The sequence below is a fragment of the Panulirus ornatus genome, chromosome 73 (genome assembly GCF_036320965.1).
Source record: "Panulirus ornatus isolate Po-2019 chromosome 73, ASM3632096v1, whole genome shotgun sequence".
Classification (NCBI taxonomy): domain Eukaryota; kingdom Metazoa; phylum Arthropoda; class Malacostraca; order Decapoda; family Palinuridae; genus Panulirus; species Panulirus ornatus.
Window position 1 is genome coordinate 13,170,696 of NC_092296.1, and position 19,503 is coordinate 13,190,198.

At 41.3% G+C, this 19,503-nt stretch overlaps 1 protein-coding gene across 1 annotated transcript in view; it reads right to left on the reverse strand.

Moving 5' to 3' along the window:
* The window catches only part of LOC139748288 (uncharacterized), a 75,962-nt gene that overhangs the window by 6,759 nt on the left and 49,700 nt on the right, over positions 1 to 19,503 (reverse strand). Inside the window, exons 3-4 of the mRNA XM_071661275.1 lie at positions 2,133 to 2,174; positions 1,378 to 1,419 (exon numbers count right to left, since the gene is read on the reverse strand). Of these exons, the coding sequence (XP_071517376.1) occupies positions 1,378 to 1,419; positions 2,133 to 2,174 (84 nt within the window). The remainder of the gene's footprint in view (positions 1 to 1,377; positions 1,420 to 2,132; positions 2,175 to 19,503) is intronic.

The following is a 19,503-nucleotide window of genomic DNA, read 5'->3' on the forward strand; positions in this document are numbered from 1 at the left end:
CTCACAAAAAAATAAGTCATGAGTGATGATGGATGCACTAATGAAACAATTACATATATAAAAAATACATATTATAAATTAGTTAAAGCAACCTACAACCCCAGAATTGTGCTGTGTGCAAGACCTGTTATGTATATGTATTGCATCATCCATCAACATCCATCACTCCCCTACAACCTCACTAGTGTAAATGTTCACTACAATAAATAAGTAATGCTGTTCTTCGTTTTTTACTGTTTTCTCCAAGATTTTGTTCATAATACTGTGCACATCAAATATTACAACCACTATCACAGCAATATATTGAGGTAACTGCCACTGACACAGCATAATGTAGCTTATTCAGCAATTTTTGCCACTGTTTTTGGTCTTAATTTTCTTAACATGCATTTGCTCATAAATAATTACTCTATATTACTATATATGATTACACTGAGTAACTGCAACTGCCATAGTGTACATGCTTTTCTTCATTAATGATTGTTCTATGATACTGTGTACACCATATTGTAAATATTATAACTTCACTGTAATAAACTAATTACACTACCATAGCATAAATCCTCGCAATATCATTCTTTTATTCAATTTCCACCTTATGCTGTTTTGCCAAATATGTATTTGGTTGTACTGCCATAAATTACAATGGAAGTTAATATGTGTGTGAGTTCATTGTTGTCAAGTGTTGTGTATGAGAAAAAAGAGTATGGTTACTATCTGTGAGTTACAGGGAGAGAGTTTTACACTCGTGTTACCCTGTCTTTTACCCTTGTATATATACATATACCATTTCTTTACTACTATTTATGCACACATAACCCCAGTCTAATCCAAGTACCATTTGTCGACTAGCCCAAAGGGAAAGATGAACACCCAGGTTGAGTGCAGGCTGACTGCCATACCCAGGAGTTGAACCCATGTGGATCCAATCCTGAGTGGCCCCTGATGACCCATGGTTAGTAACACTAACTACTCACCATGGAGGCCTGTGGTACAGAATTGGGGTTTTTAGGTCTATATAGTTACCACACTTCCTTGAAGATTAATTTCCACCATAATTTCTTTTTTCTTCATCATATAATCAGATTTAAGTACCACTTGATCACATTTTCCTAATGGAATATCATATCTCATATTTTCAGTTTCCTAGAGGTTTCATGTAAAAATGAAATTTAATATTGATGGCATATCACTCCCTCTGCCCATTATTTTCTAAACCCTGTTGATGTAATAATTTCTTCTAGATTTACTCTTAAGAATTTGAATTTCCATAATTCTCTTTTCCAGCAGAATCAAAGTGTTTTCAACTGATTGTTTTCTATACACTATATATGTAAGTGCATGTATGTTGATTTATACAAGGCTTTTAGGTCTCACCTGCTGTGTTCCAGGAGGCTGGCGAGGGTAGTTCACAGAAGCCTGCAATTGAAAATTTAAAAGAACTTTTTAAACAATAGCTGAGGCAGTACTTTAAAAAAGGCTTTATTCAGAAATTATTCTAAATAGAAAAACAAATGTAATGATAGAGACAAATTTCCTGTAAATTGCTTGAAACAGTTTTCAATTCATATTCAATTTTCCAAGATACAAAACAGCAAAGAAATTTTCTTGGGAATCATACTCATGAACACTACAGAGTATAAACAAGTTTTATACCACGCAACAATATTCAAGAAGAAAAGAAAAACACTAAAGAAGGAAAAATATTTAAAACTTTGGACAATAGCAACATTTTGAAATTTCTCTTACAGTCTGGTTATAAACAACTAAAATCAAGTTATGAATTCAAATTGCTTGCAGACCTAGATACAAGGGGTGCAGCCTTCATTTAAGCTGTGCAAGATGAGGAAAATGTAGGTGTGGATTAATGACACAAGGAACGGGAAAAGTTATTAAAGGTGATGCTATGGTGAGGGAAAAACCTATTCAGTTTACCTGTTGTATTATGGAAGTCCACAGTACACATGTTTAAAATTATGAGCAGCAGTCACAGTGTCAGGTTATGATCTGAGAAAGAGTGTTCTAATAGTCATGTGTGCAAGATCATGGTGTGTATATGCTGTGTTTCAAGCTGATGTTACATAAAACAGTGTTCTTCAAAGGATGATACAAATACATAGTCATAAACTTACCAAATGTGGTGCATGGGGCTGGGTTGGGTATGTGGCACTAACCTGTGGAAATAAATGTAATCTATTCATCTTAAGCATTTCACTCCAATTGCTTATGATAATTCTAGTACAAAATACAATGCTGAGAAAATTCACTCTTGAACCTGTTGGTTTATTTTGTGGAAAAATATTTATATCATGTATGTAACTTTAATTTTTGCCTTAAGAGTGTTAGAGATACTTCCACCATACAAGTATGGTCCTTAAAGTATCTCTGAAAGAAAGGTTATCCTGTAATTTTCCCAGGAGCATTTTTAGTTACTGGACTATTTGCTAGTAGCACAAATGATAATACTGCAATAGGTGAATGTTTTATCCTTTGTCCAATAGATGATTCCTTTCTATGGTCACATTTACCAGTACTGTAGTCTCTGCTTGGTTAGTGTAACTTACATTACCTCATGTTATAGTGTTCTAAAGAGACTGTCACTTCCCATTTCTCTTTCACTGACACTACTATGAACTATTTTCTCTCAGCTCTGTATACATTATACAGCACACATGTAATGATAGCTTGTGTGGCAACCACATAATTGATGTACTTGCAAAAGCCAAACTAATAAGCAGTTTTCATTCACAAACAGATATCCTTTTTAAGGCCAGGCTTTTGATGAAAAAGAAAATAATAATAATAATAATAATAATAATAATAATAATAATAATAATAATAATAATTGTTGTTAGGGAGGTAAATGCAAGAGTCTTGGAAAGAGGGGCAAGTATGAAGTCTGTTGGGGAAGAGAGAGCTTGGGAAGTGAGTCAGTTGTTGTTCGCTGATGATACAGCGCTGGTGGCGGATTCATGTGAGAAACTGCAGAAGCTGGTGACGGAGTTTGGTAAAGTGTGTGGAAGAAGAAAGTTAAGAGTAAATGTGAATAAGAGCAAGGTTATTAGGTACAGTAGGGTTGAGGGTCAAGTCAATTGGGAGGTGAGTTTGAATGGAGAAAAACTGGAGGAAGTGAAGTGTTTTAGATATCTGGGAGTGGATCTGTCAGCGGATGGAACCATGGAAGCGGAAGTGGATCATAGGGTGGGGGAGGGGGCGAAAATTTTGGGAGCCTTGAAAAATGTGTGGAAGTCGAGAACATTATCCCGGAAAGCAAAAATGGGTATGTTTGAAGGAATAGTGGTTCCAACAATGTTGTATGGTTGCGAGGCGTGGGCTATGGATAGAGTTGTGCGCAGGAGGATGGATGTGCTGGAAATGAGATGTCTGAGGACAATGTGTGGTGTGAGGTGGTTTGATCGAGTAAGTAACGTAAGGGTAAGAGAGATGTGTGGAAATAAAAAGAGCGTGGTTGAGAGAGCAGAAGAGGGTGTTTTGAAGTGGTTTGGGCACATGGAGAGAATGAGTGAGGAAAGATTGACCAAGAGGATATATGTGTCGGAGGTGGAGGGAACGAGGAGAAGAGGGAGACCAAATTGGAGGTGGAAAGATGGAGTGAAAAAGATTTTGTGTGATCGGGGCCTGAACATGCAGGAGGGTGAAAGGAGGGCAAGGAATAGAGTGAATTGGAGCAATGTGGTATACAGGGGTTGACGTGCTGTCAGTGGATTGAATCAAGGCATGTGAAGCGTCCGGGGTAAACCATGGAAAGCTGTGTAGGTATGTATATTTGCGTGTGTGGACGTGTGTATGTACATGTGTATGGGGGGGTTGGGCCATTTCTTTCGTCTGTTTCCTTGCGCTACCTCGCAAACGCGGGAGACAGCGACGAGGTATAAAAAAAAAAAAAAAATAAATAATAATAATAATATCACCTGGGGATAGGGGAGAAAAATACTTTCCACATATTCCCGGCATGTCATAGAAGGCATCTAATGGGGGCGGGAGTGGGGGGCTGGAAACTCCTTACTCCTTGTATTCAAATTTCTAAAAAGGGAAACAGAAGAAGGAGTCAAGTGGGGGGTGCTCATCCTCCTCGAAGGCTCAGATTGGGGAGTGTGGATGTAAACAAGATGAGAAGAAAGGGGGGAAAGGTAGTATGTTTGAGGAAAGAAACCTGGATGTTCAGGCTCTGTGTGAAAAAAAGCTCAAGGGTAAAGGGGAAGAATGGTTTGGGAAAGTCTCAGGAGTATAAAGTCAGGGGTTGGTGAGAGGACAAGTAGCACTAATCCTGAAGCAGGAGTTATGGGAGTATGTGACAGAGTGTAAGAAAGTAAATTCTAGATTGATTTCGGTAAAACTGAAAGTGGATGAAGAGAGATGGATGATTAGTGGTGCCTATGCACCTGGTGAAGGGAAGAATGATCATGAGAGGCAAGTGTCTTGGGAGCAGCTGAGTGAGTGTGTTAGCAGCTTTGATGCACAAGACCAGGTTAGAGTGATGGGTGATTTAAATGCAGCGAGTAATGTGGCAGTTGAGGTTATAGTTGGTGTACATGGGGTGTTCAGTGTTGTAAATGGAAATGGTCAAGAGCTTGTGGATTTGTCTGCAGAAAAAAGACTGATTGGGGATACCTGGATCAAAAAGAAAGATATACATAAGTATATGTATATGAGTAGGAGAGATGGTCAAAGGGCATTATTGAAGTACATGTTAACTAATAGGCAGGTAAAAGAGACTTCTGGATGTTAATGTGCTGAAAGAGGCATCTGGAGGGATGTTTGATCATTAACTTGTGGAGGCAAAGGTGAAGATTTGTAGAGCTTTTCAAAAAAGAAGAGAGAATGATGGAGAGAAGAGAGTGATGAGAGTAAAAGAGCTTTGAAAGGACACTTGTGTGAGGAAGTACCAGAACAGACTGAGTGTAGAATGGCAAAAGGTGAGAGCAAATGATGTGATGGGAGTGGGTAAGGAATGGGATGTATTTAGGGAAGCAATGTTAGCTTACACAAAAGATGCATGCAGCATAAGAAAGGTAGGAGGTGGGCAGATTAGAAAGGGTAGAGAGTGGTGGGATGAAGAAGGAAGGTTGTTAGTGAAAGAGAAAAGAGAGGCATTTGGACGATACTTGCAGGGAAGTAGTGCAAACGACAGGGAGACTTTTCAAAGAAAGCGGCAGAAGGTCAAGATAAAGGCGCAAGGCTTGAAAAAGAGGGCAAATGAGAATTGGGGTGAGAGAGTATCAGTAAACTTTAGGGAGAATAAACAGATACTTTGGAAGGAAGTAAATAACGTGCGTAACATGAGAACAAATGGGAACACTGGTGAAGGGGGAAGTGGGGAGGTAATAACAAGTAGTGATGAAGTGAGAAGGAGTGAGTATTTTGAAGGTTTGTTGAATGTGTTTGATGATAGAGTGGCAGATAAAGGGTGTTTTGGTCTAGGTGGTATACAAAGTGAGAGGGTCACGGAGAATGGTTTGGTAGAGAAAAGAGGTAGTGAAAGCTTTGCGGAAGATGATATCCAGCAAGGCGGCAGGTTTGGATGGTATGGCAGTGGAATTTATTAAGAAAAAGGGTGACTGTGTTGTTGCTTGGTTGGTAAGGATATTCACTGTATGTATGGACCATGTTGAAGTGCCTGAGGATTGGCGGAATCCATGCATAGTGCCGCTGTACAAAGGCAAAGGGGATAAAGGTGAGTGTTCAAACTACGAACTACAAAGTTTGTTGAGTATTCCTGGGATATTATATGAGAGGATATTGACTGAGAGGGTGAAGACATGTATATAGCATCAGACTGGGGAAGAGCAGTGTGGTTTCAGAAGTGGTAAAGGATGTGTGGATCAGGTGTTTGCTTTGAAGAATTTATGTGAGAAATACTTAGAAAAACATATGGATTTGTACGTAGCATTTATGGACCTGGAGAAGGCATATGATAGGGCTGATAGAGATGCTTTGTGGAAGGTTTTAAGAGTATATGGTGTGGGAGTTAAGTTGCTAGAAGCAGTGAAAAGTTTTTTCTAAGGATGTAAGGCATGGGTATGAGTAGAAAGAGAGGAGAATGATTGGTTCCTAGTATATGTAAGTTTGCAGCAGGGACGTGTGATGTTCCCATGGTTGTTTGTTTATGGATGGGGTGGTTAGGGAGGTAAATGCAAGAGTTTTGGAGAGAAGGTCAAGTATGCAGTCTGTTGGGGATGAGAGAGCCTGGGAAGTGAGTCAGTTGTTGTTCACCGATGATACAGCTCTAATGGCTGATCCTTGGGAGAAACTGCAGAAGTTGGTGACTGAGTTTGAAAAGGAGTGTGAAAGGAGAAAGTTGAGAGTAAATGTGAATAAGAGTAAGGTTATTAAGTTAAGTAGGTTAGAGGAAAAAGTTAACTAGGATTAAGTTTGAATGAAGAAAAAACGGAGGACATGAAGTGTTTCAGATACCTGGGAGTGGACTTAGTAGCGGATGGAACCATGGAAGGGGAAGTGAGTCACAGGGTGGGGGAGGGGACGAAGGTTCTAGGAGTGATGAAGAATGTGTGGAAGGAGAAAACTTTATCTCAGAGAGCAAAAATGGGTATGTTTGAATGTATAGTAGTTCCAATAATGTTATATGGTTGTGAGGCATGGGCTCTGGATAGGGATGTACAGAGGAGGGTGGATGTGTTGGAAATTATATGTTTGAAGACAATATATGGTGTGAGGTGGTTTGATCGAGTAAGTAATGAAAAGATGAGAGAGATATGTGGAAATAAAGAGTGTGATTGAGAGAGCAGAAGAGGTTGTCTTGAAATGGTTTGGACATATGGAGAGAAGGAGTGAGACAAGATTAACAAAGAGGATTTATATGTAAGAGGTGGAGGGAACAAGGAGAAGCGGGAGGCCAAATTGGGGGTGGAGGGATAGAGTGAAAAAGATTTTGAGCGATTGGGGCCTGAACATACAGGAGGGTGAGAGGCATGCAAGGAATAGAGTGAACTGGAATGATGTGGCATACTGGGTCAACGTGCATTCAATGGACTGAACCAGTGGATGTGAGGTGTCTGGGGTAAACCATGGAAAGGTCTGTGGGGCCTGGATGTGGATAGGGAGCTGTGATTAAGTGTAATTACACACGACAGCTAGAGACTGAGGGTGAACGAATGTGGCCTTTTTTGTTTTTCTGGCACTACCCTGCTGAAGTAGGGGACAGCAATGCTGTTTCCTGTGGGGCAGGGTAGCGACAGGAATGGATGAAGGCAAGCAAGTATGAATATGTATATGTGTTTATATGTATATGTTTGTGTATGTATATGTATGTATGTATATGTTATGTATATGTATGTATATGTGCATATATATGTCTATGTACGAGTATGTATATGTTGATATGTATATGTATATGTGCGTATATAGGTGTTTATGTATGTAAACTTGTACATGAGCGGATGGACCATTCTTTGCCTGTTTCCTGGTGCTATCTCACTAACACGGGAAACAGCGATTATGTATAATAGATATATGAATACTAATAATAATAATAATAATAATAATAATAATAATAATAATAATAATGATAACAATAATAATGATGATTTATTCATTTTACTATACTTTGTCGCTGTCTCCCGCGTTAGCGAGGTAGCATGAGGAAACAGACGAAAGAATGGCCCAAACCACCCACATACACATGTATTCACATACACGTCCACACACGCACGTATACATACCTATACATCTCAACGTATACATATATATACACACACACAGACATATATATATATATGTAAACATGTACATAATTCATACTGTCTGCCCTTATTCATTCCCGTCGCCATCCCGCCACACATGAAATGACAACCCCCTCCCCCCCCGCACGTGCGTGAGGTAACACTAGGAAAAGACAACAAAGGCCACATTCGTTCACACTCAGTATCTAGCTGTCATGTATAATGCACCGAAACCACAGCTCCCTTTCCACATCCAGGCTCCACAGAACTTTCCATGGTTTACCCCAGACGCTTCACATGCCCTGGTTCAATCCATTGACAGCAAGTCAACCCTGGTATACCACATCGTTCCAATTCACTCTATTCCTTGCACACCTTTCACGCTCCTGCATGTTCAGGCTTCGATCACTCAAAATCTTTTTCACCCCATCTTTCCACCTCCAATTTGGTCTCCCACTTCTCCTCATTCCCTCCACCTCTGACACATATATCCTCTCGGTCAATCTTTCCTCACTCATTCTCTCCAAGTGACCAAATAATTTCAAAACACCCTCTTCTGCTCTCTCAACCACACTATTTTTATTACCACACATCTCACTTACCCTTTCATTACTTACTCAGTCAAACCACCTCACACCACATATTGTCCTCAAACATCTCATTTCCAACACATCCACCCTCATCTGCACAACTCTATCTATAGCCTATGCCTCGCAACCATATAACATTGTCAGAACCACTATTCCTTCAAACACACCCATTTTTGCTTTCCAAGATAATGTTCTCGCCTTCCACAAATTTTTCAATGCTCCTAAAACTTTCACCCCCTCCCCCAGCCTATGACTCACTTCCGCTTCCATGGTTCCATCCTCTGCCAAATCCACTCCCAGATATCTAAAACACTTCATTCCTCCAGTTTTTCTCCGTTCAAACGTACCTCCTAACTGACTTGTCCCTCAACCCTACTGTACCCAATAACCGTGCTCTTATTCACATTTACTCTCAGCTTTCTTCTTTCACACACTTTACCAAACTCAGTCACCAGTTTCTGCAGTTTCTCACCCGAATCAGCCACCAGTGCTGTATCATCAGTGAACAACAACTGACTCACCTCCCATGGTCTCTCATCTATAAAAGACTGCATACATGCCCCTCTCTCCAAATCTCTTGCATTCACCTCCCTAACAACCCCATCCATAAACAAATCAAACGACCATGGAGACATCACATACCCCTGTCGCAAACTGACATTCACTGAGAACCAATTACTTTTCTCTCTTCCTACTTGTACACATGCCTTACATCCTCGATAAAAACATTTCACTGCTTCTAACAACTTGCCTCCCACACCATACATTCCTAATACCTTCCATAGAGCATCTCTATCAACTCTACCATATGCCTTCTCCTGATCCAAAAATGCTACATACAAATCCATTTGCTTTTCTAAGTATTTCTCACCTACATTCTTCAAAGCAAACACCTGATCCACACATCCTCTACCACTTCTGAAACCACACTGCTCTTACCCAATCTGATGCTCTGTACATGCCTTCACCCTCTCAATCAATACCCTCCAATATAATTTCCCCAAAATACTCAACAGACTTATACCTCTGAAATTTGAGCACTCATCTTTATCCCCTTTGCCTTTGTAATATGGCACTATGCAAGCATTCTGCCAATCCTCAGGCACCTCACCATGAGTCATACATACATTAAATAACCTTTCCAACCAGTCAACAACACAGTCACCCCCTTTTTTAATAAATTCCACTGCAATACCATCCAAACCCATTGCCTTGCCAGCTTTCATCTTCCGCAAAGCTTTTACTACCTCTTCTCTGTTTACCAATTCATTCTCCCTAACCCTCTCACTTTGCACACCACCTCGACCAAAACACCCTATATCTGCCACTCTTATCATCAAACACATTCAACAAACCTTCAAAATACTCACTCCATCTCCTTCTCACTCCACATTAGCCCCCTTCACTGATGTTCCCATCTGTTCCCTAGTCTTACGCACTTTATTTACCTCCTTCTAAAACATCTTTTTATTCTCCCTAAAATTAATGATACTCTCTCACCCCAACTCTCATTTGCCCTCTTCTTCACCTCTTGCGCCTTTCTCTTGACCTCCTGCCTCCTTCTTTTATACATCTCCCAGTCATTTGCATTATCTCCCTGCAAAGATCATCCAAATGCCTCTCTCTTCTCTTTCACTAATAATCGTACTTCTTCATCCCACCACTCACTACCCTTTCTAATCTGCCCATCTCCCACGCTTCTCACACCACAAGCATCTTTTGCGAAAGCCATCACTGCTTCCCTAAATATGTCCCATTCCTCCCCCAATCTCCTTACGTCCTTTGTTCTCACCTTTTTCCATTCTGTACTCAGTCTCTCCTGGTACCTCCTCACACAAGCCTCCTTCCCAAGCTCACTTACTCTCACCACTCTCTTCACCCCTACATTCTCTCTTCTTTTCTGAAAACCTCTACAAATCTTCACCTTCACCTCCACAAAATAATGATCAGACATCCCTCCAGTTGCATCTCTCAGCACATTAACATGCAAAAGTCTCTCTTTCACACGACTATTAATTAACACGTAATCCAATAACGCTCTCTGGCCATCTCTCCTACTTACATACGTATACTTATGTATATCTCTCTTTTTAAACCAGGTATTCCCAATCACCAGTCCTTTTTCAGCGCACAAATCTACAAGCTCTTCACCATTTCCATTTACGACACTGAACACCCCATGTATACCAATTGATCCCTCAACTGCCACATTACTCACCTTTGCATTCAAATCACCTATCACTATAACCTGGTCTCGTGCATCAAAACTACTAACACACACACACTCAGCTGCTCCCAAAACACTTGCCTCTCATGATCTTTCTTCTCATGCCCAGGTGCATATGCACCAATAATCACCCATACCCATATCAATCTAGAGTTTACTTTCTTACACTCTATCACATACTCCCACCACTCCTGTTTCAGGAGTAGTGCTACCCCTTCCCTTGCTCTTGTCCTCTTACCAACCCCTGACTTTACTCCCAAGACATTCCCAAACCACTCTTCCCATTTACCCTTGAGCTTCATTTCACTCAGAGCCAGAACATCCAGGTTCCTTTCCTTAAACATTTTACCTATCTCTCCTTTTTTTCTCATCTTGGTTACATCCACACGCATTCAGACACCCCAATCTGACCCTTTGAGGAGGATGAGCACTCCCTGCATGACTCCTTCTTCTGTTTCCACTTTTAGAAAGTCAAAATACAAGGAGGGGAGGGCTTCTAGACCCCTGCTTCCATCCCCTTTAGTCGCCTTCTACGACACATGAGGAATGCATGGGAAGTATTCTTTCTCCCCCATCCCCAGGGATAATAATAATGATAATAAAGTGAAAGATGCTGCAAAAAGTGTAAAGACAAGGGGTAAAGAATAGGAGGATAGGCTTATGGAAGGTAAAAATAACATTTGTAGCTGAAGAAGTTAGTCATAATGAAATACGGTAACACCAGCAAACCTGAAATAGAGGGAGACGTGATTGCAGGTACCACTTTAAAACTCAAGATTAATTACCTATTTGTAATTACCTATCATTACTGTATGTGGAGTTGGTACTTCAGTGGTTGTCAATTTGCACTCCTCTGACCTGGGTAGCCATCTTTTATTACTGCCTCACCCACACGTGGAGTACTGGCATTCTGTTCACAAATATACAATCTCTCCTTGTCACACATAACACTTGACAACACCTAACTCCCACAGCTCATTCTTCATAACTCCAAAGTATCCTGTGGGGAGGACTGTGTGCTAGTCCTGCCTTTTGGCAAAATGGTAGGAGCAACAGACAGAAGTAGAAGGTAGGAACATTTACGTAGGAGCATTATGTAAAAACATTAGGTAGAAGTATTAGGTAGAAACATTAAGCAGGAGCATTAGGTAAAAGAAGTAAGTAGGAACATTAAGCAAGAGCCTTTGCAAACACTGTGCTAGACTTGCCCTTTGCCAGTGGCCTCTTAAGGATGAGGCACTAAAGGCTAAAAAGCAGCACTGGAGTTCACTAGTTATGGAGATACTAATGTCATGGCTATCCCCTCAAAGGAGTTCCAGAAGGGAACAGGCATCAGAGATACAGATAACAGATAGGAGAGAGAGTTTAATATTAGCGGGGCCCTATTTCTTGAACAAATTCTGTCATACAACCTTTCACCCTCCTGCATGTTCAGGCCCCGTTCACTCAAAATCTTTTTCACTCCACCCTTCCACCTCTAATCTGGTCTCCCACTTCTCCTCGTTCCCTCCACCTCTGACACATATATCCTCTTGGTCAATCTTTCCTCATTCTCTCCATGTAACCAAACCAGTTCAATATACCCTCTTCTGCTCTCTCAACCACACTCTTTTCATTACCACACATCTCTCTTACCCTTTCATTACTTACTTGATCAAACCACCTCACACCAAATGTTGTCCTTAAACATCTCATTTCCAACATATCCACCCTCCTCCGCACAACCTATATAACTCTGTTGGAACCACTATTCCTTTAAACATACCCATTTTTGCTTTCCGAGATAATGTTCTCACCTTCCACAAATTTTTCAACACTCCCCAGAACTTTTGCCCCCTCCCCCACCCTGTGACTCACTTCCACTTCCATGGTTCCATCCGCTGCCAAATCCACTCCCAGATATCTAAAACACTTCACTTCCTCCAGTTTTTCTCCATGCAAACTTACCTCTCAATTGACTTGTCCCTCAACCCTACTGTACCTAATAACCTTGCTCATATTCACATTTACCCTCAGCTTTCTTCCTTCACACACTTTACCAAACTCAGTCACCGGCTTCTACAGTTTCTCACCTGAATCAGCAATCAGCACTGTATCATCAGCGAACAACAACTGACTCACTTCCCAAGCCCTCTCATCCACAACAGACTGCATACTTGCCCCTCTCTCCAAAACTCTTGCATTCACCTCTGTAACAACACCATCCATACACAAATTAAACAACCATGGAGACATCATGCACCCCTGCCGCAAACTGACATTCACTGAGAACCAATCATTTTCCTCTCTTCCTACTCATACACATGCCTCTCATCCTCGATAATAACTTTCCACTGCTTCCAGCAATTTGCCTCCCACACCATATACTCTTAATACCTTCCACAGAGCATCTCTATCATATGCCTTCACCATATCCATAAATGCTACATACAAATCCATTTGTTTTTCTAAGTGTTTCTCACATACATTCTTCTAAGCAAACACCTGATCAACACATCCTCTCCCACCTCTGAAACCACACTGCTCTTCCCCAATCCGATGTCCTGCACCCTCTCAATCAATATCCTCCCATATAATTTCCAGGAATACTCAACAGACTTATACCTCTGTAACTTGAGCACTCACCTTTATCCCCATTGCCTTTGTACAGTGGCACTATGCATGCATTCCACCAATCCTCAGGCACCTCACCATGAGCCATACATACACTGAATATCCTCACCAACCAGTCAACAACACAGACACCCCCTTTTTAAATAAATTCCACTGCAATACCATCCAAACCCACCACCTTGCTGGCTTTTATCTTCCCCAAAGCTTTCACTACCTCTGTTTACCAAATCATTCTCCATGACCCTCTCACTTCACACACCACCTCGACCAAAGACCAAAACACCCTATATCTGTCACTGTATCATCTAACACATTCAACAAACCTTCAAAATACTCACTCCATCTCCTCTCACATCACCACTACTTGTTATTACCTCCCCATTAGCCCCCTTCACTGATGTTCCCATTTGCTCTCTTGTCTTAGGCACTTTATTTACCTCCTTCCAATACATCTTTTTATTTTCCCTAAAATCTAATGATACTCTCTCACCCCAAGTCTCATTTGCCCTCTTTTTCACCTCTTGCACCTTTCTCTTGACCGTCTGCCTCTTTCTTTTATACATCTCCCAGTCATTTGCACTATTTCCCTGCAAAAATCGTCCAAATGCCTCTCTTCTCTCTTTCACTAATAATCTTACTTCTTCATCCCACCACTCACTACCCTTTCTAATCTGCCCACCTCCCATGCTTCTCATGCCAAAAGCATCTTTTGCGCAAGCCATCACTGCTTCCCTAAATACATCCCATTCCTCCCCCACTCCCCTTCCCTCCTTTGCTCTCACCTTTTTCCATTCTGCACTCAGTCTCTCCTGATACTTCCTCAAACAAGTCTCCTTCCCAAGCTCACTTACGCCCACCACTCTCTTCACTCCAACATTATCTCTTCTTTTCTGAAAACCTTTGCAAATCTTCACCTTCGCCTCCACAAGATGATGATCAGACATGCCTCCAATTGCACCTCTTAGCAAATCAACATCCAAAAGTCTCTTTCATTTGCCTATCAATTAATGCGTAATTGAATAACGCTCTCTGGCCATCTCTCCTACTTATGTATATCTTTCTTTTTAAACCAGGTATTTCCAATCACCAGTCCTTTTTCAGCACATAAATCTACAAGCTCTTCACCATTTCCATTTACAACACTGAACACCCCATGTACACCAATTAATCCCTAAACTGCCACATTACTCACCTTTGCATTCAAATCACCAATCACTATAACCCAGTCTCATGCATCAAAACTGCTAACACACTCACTCAGCTGTTCCCAAAACATTTGCCTCTCATGATCTTTCTTCTCATGCCCAGGTGCATAGGCCCCAATAATCACCCGTCTCTCTCCATCCACTTTCAGTTTTACCCATATCAAAATAGAGTTTACTTCCTTACACTCTATCACATACTCCCACAACTCCTGTTTCAGGAGTAGTGCTACTCCTTCCTTTTCTCTTGTCCTCTCACCAACCCCTCACTTTACTCCCAAAACATTCCCAAACCACTCTTCAACCTTTACCCTTCAGCTTCGTTTCATTGAGGGCCAAAACATCCAGGTTCCTTTCCTCAAACATACTTCCTATCTCTCCTTTTTTCTCATCTTGGTTACATCCACACACATTTAGCCATCCCAACCTAAGCCTTTGAGGAGGATAAGCACTCCCCATGTGTGTGTGTGTGTGTGTGTGTGTGTGTGTGTGTGTGTGTGTGTGTGTGTGAGTGAGTGAGTGAGTGAGTGAGTGAGTGAGTGAGTGAGTGAGTGAGTGTGTGTGTGAGTGTGTGTGTGTGTGTGTGTGTGTGTGTGTGTGTGTGTGTGTGTGTGTGTGTGTGTGTGTGTTGGTTTGCTGGCGGGGTGCGTGATGTCTCCAAGGTTGCTTAATTTGTTTATGGATGGGGTTGTTAGGCAAGTGAGTGCAAGAGTTTTGGAGAGAGGGGCAAGAATGCAGTCTTTTGTGGATGAAAGGGCTTGGGAAGCGAGTCAGTTGTTGTTTGCTGATGATACAGCGCTGGTGGCTGATTCAGGTGAGAAACTGCAGAAGCTGGTGACTGAGTCTGGTAAAGTGTGTGAAAGAAGAAAGCCGAGAGTAAATGTGAATAAGAGCAAGATTATTAGGTTCAGTAGGGTTGAGGGACAAGTCAAATGGGAAGTAAGTTTGAATGGAGAAAAACTGGAGGAAGTGAAGTGTTTTAGATATCTGGGAGTAGATTTAGCAGTGGATGGAACCATGGAAGTGAATCACAGGATGGGGGAGGGGGGTAAAGGTTCTGCGAGCATTGAAGAATGTGTGGAAGGTGAGAAAGTTATCTCAGAGAGCAATAAAGGGTATGTTTGAAGGAATAATGGTTCCAACAATGTTATATGGTTGTGAGGCATGGGCTATATATAGGGTTGTGCGGAGGAGGGTGGATGTGTTGGAAATGAGATGTTTAAGGACAATCTGTTGTGTGAGGTGGTCTGATCAAGTAAGTAATCAAAAAGTAAGAGAGAGGTGTGGTAATAGTGTGGATGAGAGAGCAGAAGAGGGTGTATTGAACTGGTCTGGTCACATGGAAAAAATGAGTGAGAAAAGATTGACAAAGAGGATATGTGTGTCAGAGGTGGAGGGAACGAGAAGAAGTGGGAGACCAAATTGGAGGTGGAAGGATGGAGTGAAAAAGATTTGGAGCCATCGGGGCCTAAATATACAGGAGGGTGAAATGCGTACAAGGAATAGAGTGAATTGGGACAATGTGGTATACCAGGGTAGATGTGCTGTCAATGGATTGACCTAGGGCATGTGAAGCGTCTGGGGTAAACCGTGGTAAGTTTTGTGGGGTCTGGATGTGGAAAGGGAGCTGTGGTTTCAGTGTATTACACGACAGCTAGAGACTGAGCGTGAACGAATGTGGCCTTTGTTGTCTTTTCCTAGCACTACCTCGTGCGCAAGCAGGGGGAGGGAGATGCCATTTCATGTGTGGCACGGTGGTGACAGGAATGGATGAAGGCAGCAAGTATGAATATGTACATGTGTATTTATGTACATGCCTGTGTATGTATATGTATGTATACGTTGAAATGTATAGGTATGTATATGTGCAAAGGTGGGCTTGTATGTATATACATGCGTATGTGGGTGAATCGGGCCATTCTTTCGTCTGTTGCTTTGCGCTACCTCGTTAACGTGGGAGACAGCGACAAATAGATAAATGAATAAATAAATAAATAAATAAATAAATAGACCATATTTTCTTTATTATTTTGAGATACCACATACCGTGGGTAGTGTATTTATTTGATAAGTGACTAATATTTATAATTGTGAAAACATTTGTCAACACAATAGACATCAGTCCCAGCAACTAAGAGTGAAAGAAATCATTTATTGTTGAGATGGATTTTGTGCTGTATGAGGCTAAATACTATTCACTTTTATGATTATCACTTATGATCTGAAGAATAACATGAAGGCTGGAGAGAGTTTGACTGATTCGTGTACATATTAGAGATAAAGAAACAGGACAAGCAGGGTGCCACCCATCATATGTCACCTATGCACCATGTTGTGTTGCCACTCACACTGCTAACAGTGTCAGTCAGTATTTGATGATTTATGGTGAATATTTTAAAAATTTTTTCATTAATGAATGTTAATTTATTGTAACAATGTTACAAAAACCATATTATATATATATATATATATATATATATATATATATATATATATATATATATATATAAAAAAAAAAATATATATATATTTTTTTTTTTTTTTTTTTTTTTTTATACCTCGTCGCTGTCTCCCGCGGTTGCGAGGTAGCGCAAGGAAACAGACGAAAGAAATGGCCCAACCCCCCCATACACATGTACATACACACGTCCACACACGCAAATATACATACCTACACAGCTTTCCATGGTTTACCCCGGACGCTTCACATGCCCTGATTCAATCCACTGACAGCACGTCAACCCCTGTATACCACATCGCTCCAATTCACTCTATTCCTTGCCCTCCTTTCACCCTCCTGCATGTTCAGGCCCCGATCACACAAAATCCTTTTCACTCCATCTTTCCACCTCCAATTTGGTCTCCCTCTTCTCCTCGTTCCCTCCACCTCCGACACATATATCCTCTTGGTCAATCTTTCCTCACTCATTCTCTCCATGTGCCCAAACCATTTCAAAACACCCTCTTCTGCTCTCTCAACCATGCTCTTTTTATTTCCACACATCTCTCTTACCCTTACGTTACTTACTCGATCAAACCACCTCACACCACACATTGTCCTCAAACATCTCATTTCCAGCACATCCATCCTCCTGCGCACAACTCTATCCATAGCCCAAGCCTCGCAACCATACAACATTGTTGGAACCACTATTCCTTCAAACATACCCATTTTTGCTTTCCGAGATAATGTTCTTGACTTCCACACATTTTTCAAGGCTCCCAAAATTTTCGCCCCCTCCCCCACCCTATGATCCACTTCCGCTTCCATGGTTCCATCCGCTGACAGATCCACTCCCAGATATCTAAAACACTTCACTTCCTCCAGTTTTTCTCCATTCAAACTCACCTCCCAATTGACTTGACCCTCAACCCTACTGTACCTAATAACCTTGCTCTTATTCACATTTACTCTTAACTTTCTTCTTCCACACACTTTACCAAACTCCGTCACCAGCTTCTGCAGTTTCTCACATGAATCCGCCACCAGCGCTGTATCATCAGCGAACAACAACTGACTCACTTCCCAAGCTCTCTCATCCCCAACAGACTTCATATATATATATATATATATATATATATATATATATATATATATATATATATATTATCCCTGGGGATAGGGGAGAAAGAATACTTCCCACGTATTCCCTGCGTGTCGTAGAAGGCGACTAAAAGGGGAGGGAGCGGGGGGCTGGAAATCCTCCCTTCTCATTATTTTTTTTAATTTTCCAAAAGGAACAGAGAAGGGGGCCAGGTAAGGATATTCCCTCAAAGGCCCATTCCTCTGTTCTTAACGCTACCTCGCTAACGCGGGAAATGGCGAATAGTTTAAAAAAAAAAAAAAAAAAAAATAGATATGTGTGTGTGTGTATGTGTGTGTGTGTGTGTGTGTATTGCTGAGCATAGGGGAGAAAGAATACTTCCCACATATTCCCAGCGTGTCATAGAAGATGACTAAATGGAGCAGGAGTAGGAGGCTGGAAACCCTCCCCTCCTTGTATTTCAATTTCTAAAAAGGGAAACAGGAGTCAAACAGGAGTGCTCATCATCCTCAAAGGCTCACATAAGGGTGTCTGAATGTGTGTGGATGTAACCAAGATGAGAAAAAAAGGAGACATAGGTAGTATGTTTGAGGAAAGAAATCTGGATGTTCTAGCTCTGAGTGAAGCAAAGCTCAAGGATAAAGAGGAGGAATGGTTTGGAAAAGTCTTGGCAGTAAAGTCAGGAGTTGGTGAGAAGACAAGAGCTAAGGAAGGAGTACCACTAATCCTGAAGCAGGAAGTGTGGGAGTGTAAGAAAGAAAATTCTAGATGATGTGGGTAAAACTGAAAGTGGATGGATAGAGATGGGTGATTATTGACACTCCTGCACCTGGTCATGAGAAGAAGGATCACGAGAGGCAAGTGTTTTGAGAGCAGCTGAGTGAGTGTGTCAGCAGCTTTAGTGCACGAGACCGGGTATTAGTGATGAGTGATATAAATATGACGGTGAGTAATGTGGTAGTTGAGGGTATAATTAGTGTAAATGGGGTATTCAGTGTTAGATTGGAAATGGTGAAGAGCTTGTGGATTTGTGTGCTGAAAAAGGACTGGTGATTGGGAATACTTGCTTTAAAAAGAGAGATATACATAAGTATACGTATGTGAGAAGTAGAGATGGTCAGAGGGTGTCACTGGATTACACGTTAAGTGATAGGCATGTAAAAGAGAGACTTTTAGATGTTAATGTTCTGAGAGGGGCAGCTGGAGGGATACTGATCACTATCTTGTGGAGGCAAGGTGAAGATTTGCAGACTTTTCAAAAAAGAAGACAGAATGTTGGGGAGAAGAGAGTGGAGAAAGTAAGTGAGCTTGGAAAGGGCACTTGTGTCAGGAAGTACCAGGAAAGACTGTGCGTAGGATGGCAAAAGGTGAGAGCAAATGACATAAGGGAAGTGGGTGAGGGATAGGATGTATTTAGGGAAGTAATGATGTCATATGCAAAAGGTGCATGAGAAAGGGGGGAGGTCGGCAGATCAGAGAGGGTAACGAGTGGTGGGATGAAAAAGTAAAGTAGTTATTGAAAGAGAAAAGACTATGTGTGAAACAAGAGTACATATGAAATAAGAGAAAAGTTTACAATTTAAAGAAAGAACCAAATCCTTTGCTATCTTCCTCACACTTAACAGC